Below are 9070 nucleotides of genomic sequence, written 5' to 3' on the forward strand. Positions count from 1 at the left end.
GCCTCACTGGCTGTTCTTGTCAGAGGACCTGCCCCACACCACCCCACCCCCAACAAGGCCAACATCTAAGAGTGAGCCAGTTATCTACGCATCAGTCAAAGGGCCCAACTCCAGGCTTTACCTGGCCCACTGCCCCTGCTCTCAGAGGCTGCAGGGAAAAGGCTGGAAACCACCCTCCAAGGTCAATGCCCCCCCTGCCCATTTCACCAGCCCCAGCCACTCCCAAACCACCCTCACCACGTCTTCCAGATCTCCATGCAGCCGTACTATGCATGTCTTTACGTGGACACACTTTTACTTAAATTTCTTTATTGAAAATGCCACCACAATACGTAGAATACCAGTACCACGTGTCATAAATAAAAGGTAGCCAATAAAAATATACCATTAAAATGGAACGGAGCTATAAAAGTCTGGAAACTTTTCCCACTAAGCCCCAGGCCTGCTTCCTAGTAACGGGGAAGCCAGCCCGTGTTCTGGGCATGAGAACACATTGGCACCTAGAGGAGACTTTCTTCTTGGCATAAAAGGATTGGAAGAGAATTGGAAAGAGAATCCCTCTCTTACTGTGACTTTGTGCTTAATGTCTGACACTAGCTAAACGCGTCTCAAGGGAATGAAGTGGGGATCACCCGATCCTTTGGGAATGTTGGACTAGAGGCTCCCTCTGCCTCTTGCGTAACACGATGTGCACACAAGGCTCTCTGAGCGCACCCTCAAGGCACCGGTGTGGAGCTCCTCCCCACGTGCCTGCTCTCACACCGAGGCCCTGCAGCTCCCTCTCCCACACACCTGCCCCCCAGCAGCCCCTGGAGGTCACCGCTGACTCAGGTGGGACACCAGGTAGACGAGGCCCACCAGCAGGAGCCCACGCACGCCGAGCATCATGAGCAGGAACAGCAGCAGGATGGAGGTCACCGGCTCCACGGCGTGGTTGCCCAGATGCCACTGTGGGAAGCCCATATTCACCAGCTGCCGGTTGAGGTCATTGAAGGGGGACTGAGCGGCACCCAGCCTGGCGCCTGCCTGCTGCTGGCGGGGGCCGGGACCCCCCAGGGAGGCACCGTGGCCCCTATTGAGAAAGCTCTGCGAGGTGAAGACAGAGAGAGATGAATGAATCCAGAGAAAGCTTCCCTGGAGTTGAGGCACTGGAGGCAGGAGGATGCCTGCCCTCCCCTAAGACCACCTGGGGCCACACCCTCCTTTCTCAGCAATTCCCAAATGCTACCCATACGAAGCCCAACCACTGAGTCACAAGCTCTCAGAGCATAGAAAATGCCAATCCATATTCCCTACGTCATGTGAGAGAGAGTAGAGGAAGGAGGCAACAGGGTAAGACTACAGGGTGTGGCTTCTGGGAGGACATTTTCAACCTCCTCCTTCCTTCTTTTCAACTCCTCATCATGCGGCCATGGGCTCATCTTCTCCACTTATTCTCCAGCTTCTCTCTCATCCTACAGACTCTAAAAGATGCTGGCTCCAGTAGGGGTTGCTGACCAGATAAAGGGAGAGAGCTCTTGGGTTTGAAGTCTGGGAAGGCTGCCTGGAGGAAGGAGAGCTGGGGAGGCAGGAGGCTGAGAAATAAATCTACTGGGGTTTTCCCCAAGCCTTAAACCCCCAGGCTGCCCATCCCTGCAGGGCTTCAGTAGAAAAGGTTAATCACCAGCAAGGGAGCCTCTGGGAGCGAAGAAGTAACTGGTACATTGGACAGGAGACCAGCTGCTCTCACCCACAGGGCTGGGTGCCTACCTGTCGAGGAGTACTACTGCGTGGCTGGGTAGTATTCCTCACGCGGGGGTCATCATCCTGCACAATTTCCCCATTGGCCAAGATCCGAACCATCCTTCCAGGCTGCACCTTTCCCCAGGCCTCAAAACACCTGGAGGAAAACATTCACCAAAGAGATGCTTGCTTTCAGTGGGAAAAACTGCAATTCTGGGTGCTCACATTGGTGCCCCAGGCTGAGCAGATGGTGTGTCTAGCTAATAAAAAGAAGAGAAACAAACACTAGCTGTTTGAAAGAGCCCACTAGGAAAACTATCAAAAGGACCCTTGGAGGGACTTCCCTGGCAGCCCAGTGGTTAAGACTCCTCACCCCAGTGTAGGGGCACATGTAAGTTCCCAGTTGCTGCAGGGCCAAAAAAAAAAAAAAAGATCCTTGGAGAAGGAAGTTTTATTATTAATCACCACCGCCAGCAACAAAGGAGATGACAACTCTTGCTCATCAAGTCCACCAAGGCTCATCTCACTCACACCTCCCAACAATCTTCTAGGGCTGCTACAGCTAGCGACCCAGAGGGGCTTACCTCGCTCACCTAGGACCACCCATACATGGGCAGCAGAGAAAGAGCATGAAACCAAGAACTCTGGCCCAAGGTCCCTCTCTGTTACTAAGTGTGGAGTTCAGTGTCTCCATTTCCCTTCCGTTAAGCAATGGTCCAGTGTGCTGTTCTTCGGGGAGATGCTAGGGACTCAGGCCTTCTGCCCGCAGGAGACAGGGCCCACTTCAGAGCTGCTTTCCTGCAAAGGGCTTACACTCAGCAGCCCCTCACCTCTCAGGTAACACCAGGAGGGCGGGGCCAGCCTTCCCGAAATACAGGACGGGGGTGCTGCTGCGGATCTGGGAGGGGAAGGGAGAAAAGGAGGGGGAAGGGCCCCAAGGGAGTCCATGGCTGGAGGTGGGGGTCTTTCCACGCTTCTCCCCGAATCTGGGTCAAGGCCATTATTTTTCAGAATATGAGCCACAGTTTTCGTCTAAATTTTCAAAAGCACTCGTGACACACACGCCAAAGGGGTTAAGAGCCCTTTTCCCTTGCCCAAGGCATGGACAGGCGGATCCCCTTTTCGAAGCCTGCTGGCCCCTGCAAATAACCAAGAGGGTCCAAGGTCCTCCGCAGTCCCTTTGTGCCTTGCCATCCCGCCCCGCTGGGTGGGCTGAGGGTGCGGTGGGCCCTTCCAGCACTGAGGGAGGTGGGGGTGGGGAACGGGGGTGGCAGGGCGCGCTGCCGGGGTGGGAGGGGCCGCTGCCCGGGCCGCCGAGCCCGACTCCGAGACCAGGCCCAGGGGAAGGGAGGAATGCACCCTCGCTCCCCCGCGCCCAGGGTCTCGGACACTCACCTGCGGGCGCGGCTCCCGGGCCTCGGTGGCGTCCACTCCCCGCGGCTCCCAGGCCGCTTCCTCCCACCTGACCTCACAGGAAGCGCGCGCCGCAGCCGCACTGCCCCGCAGGTGGCGCGGCAGCTCCCTCTGTAGGCCTCTGGGGGAACTGCAGCCGCCGGGACCCAGGAGGCGCAAGAAGCGGGAGGAGGGAGGCACACCCGGCAGAAGTGGAACTGAGAGAGGACCCGGTGCACCTCAGGGCTGGGAGAGAGGGAGTGCAGAGGAAGAAGGAAAGCAAAGGGAAGGGAGAAGAGGAGGAGGAAAAACTAGGATGTGGGGGAGCCTCTGACCTGGCTGGCACAGGCTCAGCCCGCCGCTATAAGTTGCTGAGCCTTTAAGTAGGACCCACCCCTTTAAGTAGGACCCACCCCTGCCCTCAAGGAAGTCCAACCCCACTTCCAGTGCGGAACTTCTGGAAGTGAAACGCAAAGGAGAAAGTGAAGTGAAAGTCGCTTAGTCGTGTCCGACTCTTTGCGATCCCATGGACTATACGCTCCATGGAATTCTCCAGACCAGAATACTGGAGGGGGTAGCCTTTCCCTTTTCCAGGGGATCTTCCCAACCCAGGGATCGAACCCAGGTCTTCCGTATTACGGGCGGATTCTTTACCAGTTGAGGCACAAAGGAAGCCTAAGAATATTGGAGTGGGTAGCCTATCCCGTCTACAGCAGATCTTCCCAATCCAGGAATCAAACCGGGGTCTCGAATTGCAGGCGGATTCTTTACCAACTGAGTTATCAGGGAAGCCCTGACAAAGGAGAAAAGAGAAAATATATCTATCTGAATGCAGAGCTCCAAAGAACAGCAAGGAGAGATAAGAAAGCCTTCCTCGGTAATCAATGCAAAAAAATAGAGGAAAACAATAGAATAGGAAAGATTAGAGATCTCTTCAAGAAAATTAGAGATACCAAGGGAACATTTCATATAAAGATGGGCACCATAAAGGACCGAAATGGTATGGACCTAACAGAAGCAGAAGATATTAAGAAGAGGTGGCAAGAATACACAGATTAGATCAGATCAGATCAGTCGCTCAGTCGTGTCCGACTCTTTGCGACCCCATGAATCGCAGCACGCCAGGCCTCCCTGTCCATCACCAACTCTCGGAGTTCACTCAGACTCACGTCCATCGAGTCAGTGATGCCATCGAACCATCTCATCCTCTGTGGTCCTCTTCCCCTTCTGCCCCCAATCCCTCCCAGCGTCAGAGTCTTTTCCAATGAGTCAGCTCTTCGCATAAGGTGGCTAAAGTACTGGAGTTTCAGCTTTAGCATCATTCCCTCCAAAGAAATCCCAGGGCTGATCTCCTTCAGAATGGACTGGTTAGATCTCCTTGCAGTCCAAGGGACTCTCAAGAGTCTTCTCCAACACCACAGTTCAAAAGCATCAATTCTTTGGTGCTCAGCCTTCTTCACAGTCCAACTCTCACATCCATACATGACCACAGGAAAAACCATAGCCTTGACTAGCCGGACCTTTGTTGGCAAATTAATGTCTCTGCTTTTGAATATGCTATCTAAGTTGGTCATAACTTTCCTTCCAAGGAGTAAGTGTCTTTTAATTTCATGGCTGCAGTCACCATTTGTAGTGATTTTGGAGCCCAGAAAAATAAAGTCTGACACTGTTTCCACTGTTGCCCCATCTTAAGTGGTGGGACCGGATGCCATGATCTTCGTTTTCTGAATGTTGAGCTTTAAGCCAACTTCTTCACTCTCCACCTTCACTTTCATCAAGAGGCTTTTTAGTTCCTCTTCACTTTCTGCCATAAGGGTGGTGTCATCTGCATATCTGAGATTATAAGAACTGTACAAAAAAGATCATCATGACCCAGATAACCACGATGGTGTGATCACTCACCTAGAGCCAGACAACCTGGAGTGTGAAGTCAAGTGGGCCTTAGGAAGCATCACTACAGACAAATCTAGTGGAGGTGATGAAATTCCAGCTGAGCTATTTAAAATCCTAAAAGATGGTGCAGTTAAAGTGCTGTACCCAATATGCCAGCAAATTTGGAAAACTCAGCAGTGGCCACACAACTGGAAAAGATCAGTTTTCATTCCAATCCCAAAGAAGGGCAATGCCAATGAATGTTCAAACTACCACACAATTGCACTCATCTCACACGCTAGCAAAGTAATGCTCAGAATTCTTCAACAGTACATGAACGGAGAACTTCCAGATGTTGAAGCTGGATTTAGAAAAGGCAGAGGAATCAGAGATCAAATTGCCAACATCTGATGGATCATAGCGAGTTCCAGAAAAAGCAAAAGAGTTCCAGAAAAACATCATTTCTGCTTCATTGACTGTGCTAAACCTTTTGACTGTGGATCATAACAAACTGTGGAAAATTCATAAAGAGTGGGAATACCAGACCACCTTACCTGCCTCCTGAGACATCTGTATGCAGGTCAAGAAGCAACAGTTAGAACCGGACATGGAACAACAGACTGGCTCAAAATTGGGAAAGGAGTATGACAAGGCTGTATATTGTCACTTTGCTTATATAATTTATATGCAGATGGACTGGATGAAGCACAAGCTGGAATCAAGATTGCTGGGAGAATTATCAATAACTTCAGATATGCTGATGACACCACCCTTATGGCAGAAAGCAAAGAGGAAGTAAAGAGCCTCTTGATGAAGGTGAAAGAGGAGAGTGAAAAGGCTGCTTAAAACTCAACATTTAAAAAAACTGAGATCATGGCATCTGGTCCCATCAGTTCATGGCAAGTAGATGGGTAAACAGTGACAGACTTTATTTTCTTGGGCTCCAAAATCACTACAGATGGTGACTACAGCCATGAAATTAAAAGATGCTTGCTTCTTGGAAGAAAAACTATGACAAACCTGGACAGTATATTAAAAAGCAGAGACATCACTTTGCTGACAAAGGTTCATCTAGTCAAAGCTATGGTTTTTCCCCATAGTCATGTATATCCATGGTCCAAGAGTTGGACCATAAGGAAAGCTGAGCACTGAAAAATTGATGCTTTTGAACTCTGGTGTTGGAGAAGACTCTTGAGAGTCATTTGGACAACAAGAAGGTCAAACCAGTCAATCATAAAAGAAATCAACCCTGAATATTCATTGTAAGGACTGATGCTGAAGCTGAAGCTCCAATACTGGCCACCTGATGTGAAGAACTGACTCATTAGAAAAGACCCTGATGCTGAGAAAGATTGAAGGCAGGAGGAGAAGGGGACGACAGAGGATGAGATAGTTGGATGACATCACTGACTCAATGGACATGAGTTTGAGCAAGCTCTGGAAGTTGGTGATGAACAGGGAAGCCTGGTGTGCTGCAATCCCAGGGGTCACAAAGAGTGGGACATGACTGAGCAACTGAACTGAACGGCCCTGCCCTCAAGGAACTCCAACCCCACTTCCAGTGTGGAACTCCCCAGTGGGGAAGACGAGGCATGAAACGCAGGACAAGTGCAACTAACTGTAATGTGAAGGAAGAAGGCAGGCTTCCTAGAGGAGGTGGTCTTTGAACTGGAACCAGAACGGTAGATAGGATCTTACCTGTCAGGCAAATAGGGAAGGGAACCTGGCAACCTCTGCCTCTTTCCCAATGTTTTCAATCCCTGCCCAGCCTAAGCTTCTCCCAGTGGACCTGTTCACCAGTGGGAGGCAGTGAACTCTGCAGTTCACAAGGTGAGTCAGACTCTGGCAAGCTACTGAACTGCTCAGTTGCCTTATCTGCAAAATGGGGCTAATCAGAGCAGTTGCCTTCAGTATTGCTGTGAAGATTAAGAAGGGTTTAATTAAGGTTAGTTAAGAAGATTAAGAATTGAGAGTCTCTGGCACATGGCAAGTGTTGATAACCATTTGTTGTGATTATCAATCAGTAGACGTTTCTGGGAGCAGATGTATATAGTGTTAGTCATTCAGTCTTCTCTGACTCTTTATGAACCCCATGAACTGTAGCCCTCCAGGTTCCTCTGTCCATGGAGTTCTCCAGGCAAGAATACTGGAGTGGGTTGCCATTTCTGGGAGCAGATATATATAAGGACATATATAAGGACCTAGATGCTCATTGGCCCCTAGGTGGAGTAAGAGAAAGATTGAGACTTAGACCTTGCTTCAAGGGCTCATCGTCTGTCAATATGGTTTAATTATTTGATTATGAAAACTTATCACAGGACTTCCTGGTAGTCCAGTGCTTAAGATTTCACCTTCCAATGCAGGAGGTGAGGGTTCGACCCCTGGTCAGGTAGCTAGGACCCTACATGCCTCATGGCTAAAAAACCAAACAAAACAGAAGCAATATTGTAACAAATTCAATAAAGGCTTTAAAAATCTTTAAGAAAAAAAGAAAACTTAGTAAAAAATGTTGAGCAGGCCCCCCAATATCTGTATATTATTTGTGTATTATTTATTTGTTTATAAGTTATACATGTGTGCTGTGAGAGCAGATTGGTATTATTGATAAAATGTGGATGCTAGAGCCAACCTGGATTGGAATCTTGGCACAGCTGCTTTCTGAAGGTGTGATGGGCCAGTTACTCAACCTTTCTGGCCTCAGTTCCTTCGTCTGTAAAATGCATATAGTAACAGTACTCATTTCATCAAGCTTTTGTGAAGCACTCAGTGCTTGGTGTAAAGTGCTTAGATGAGAGCCTGGCCACAGTAAGTTCTCAGTAGTCACTGTCATCTCTACTGCTCCACTACATTAAGTCAATTGTAAAGCATGTACATTAGAAAAGAATGATATTTCAAATAAATATAAACTGAAATCCTAATACTTTCTTCCTACACTTTTAATGCAGGTGGATATAGCACACACATGGAAGGGGTGATCCCAAGGCAGGGTGCCTGATCGTCAGAGGTGGTCTGTGGATCTCAAAACTGTCTGCACATTGGAATTATCTGGGGTGTTTAAAAACAATCCCGATGCCTGAGTGCCACCTCAGAGATGACAATGCCATTGATATGGGATAGAACCTGAACATGAAGAGGTTTTTTTTTGGGGGGGGGGGATGCTGCACTGCATGGCATGTGGGATTTTAGTTCCCTGAACAGGGATCAAGCTTGTGCCCCCTGCAGTGGAAGTGCAGAGTCTTAAGCACTGGGCCACCAGGGAAGTCCTGAAGAGGTTTTAAGAAACAAATTTCAGCTGATTCTAGTGAACAACCAGGGCAGAGAACCACTATGTTTCATAAGTAGAGCTGCATAAGTGAGGTGACTGAGGTCACTGAGGTGACTCAGTGGTGAAGAATCTGCCTACCAAAGCAGGAGCCTTGGGAGATGTGGGTTCGATCCTTGGGTCAGGAAAATCCCCTGGAAGAGGAAATGGTAACCCACTCCAATATTCTTGCCTGGACAATCCCATTAATAGAGGAGCCTGGTAGGCTACAGTCCTTGGGGGTCACAAAAGAGTCAGACATGACTGAGTGACCACGCAGGCACACTTAACCCAGAAGCCCCAGGAAGGGAGAAACCTCTGTGGGCTGGGGGGAAACAGGAAACAAGAGATGGTTCTAGGAAGGCTTGAGCTGGTACAACAGCTGCCAAGGAGATAGAGTCCAGCTGGAGATAATGGTGAGAGCCCAGAGGAGGAAGTCCCTTTAGCGAGGGGAGCTCTAGAGCAGCTTTAGAAGGCAGTCGTGTTTGACTGCACTTGGAAAAGCCCTGTCGTTACCAATGTAAGTAGCTTCAGGACTGTGAGTCACTTTTCCTACCTCTCCACTTCCTTCAGGTGTCTCCTGTGCTCAGGAACCTGCAGTGGTTCCGTATTATCTGCTCCAGTGAGAACCAACTCATTGACAGGCTCCAATAACACTCCAAATCTGGCCCCAGTACACTATTACCAAACCCCTCCCTCAGCTCCGCCTGCCCAGTCTCTTCACTCTCCCTGATGTACATCACCCCAAGTCATGCTTTGCTTGGGCCTATCTGTCCAAATGCC

General features: G+C 49.6%; 1 protein-coding gene across 1 annotated transcript; it reads right to left on the bottom strand.

Annotated features, from left to right (window-relative positions):
* Positions 1-292: 292 nt before the first annotated feature.
* Positions 293-3192, bottom strand: FAM241B (family with sequence similarity 241 member B). The gene is made up of 3 exons (XM_086382601.1): positions 3118-3192; positions 1750-1879; positions 293-1086 (listed from the first exon to the last, which is right to left on the bottom strand). Exons 2-3 carry the CDS (start codon positions 1840-1842, stop codon positions 817-819), a joined length of 363 nt encoding a protein of 120 aa, XP_086238727.1. The 5' UTR covers positions 1843-1879; positions 3118-3192; the 3' UTR covers positions 293-816.
* Positions 3193-9070: the final 5878 nt, after the last annotated feature.

The sequence above is a fragment of the Bos grunniens genome, chromosome 28 (assembly GCF_055505025.1).
Source record: "Bos grunniens cultivar Pamir isolate PY7600 chromosome 28, Bosgru_T2T1.0, whole genome shotgun sequence".
Classification (NCBI taxonomy): Eukaryota; Metazoa; Chordata; class Mammalia; order Artiodactyla; family Bovidae; genus Bos; species Bos grunniens.

Excerpts from the sequence above, each read along its gene's own strand:
- FAM241B (XM_086382601.1), bottom strand. The coding sequence starts at position 1,842 with ATGGTTCGGATCTTGGCCAATGGGGAAATTGTGCAGGATGATGACCCC. Across the intron at positions 1,087-1,749 it reads GCAGTAGTACTCCTCGACAG|AGCTTTCTCAATAGGGGCCA; the intron begins GTAGGCACCCAG and ends TTCACCTCGCAG.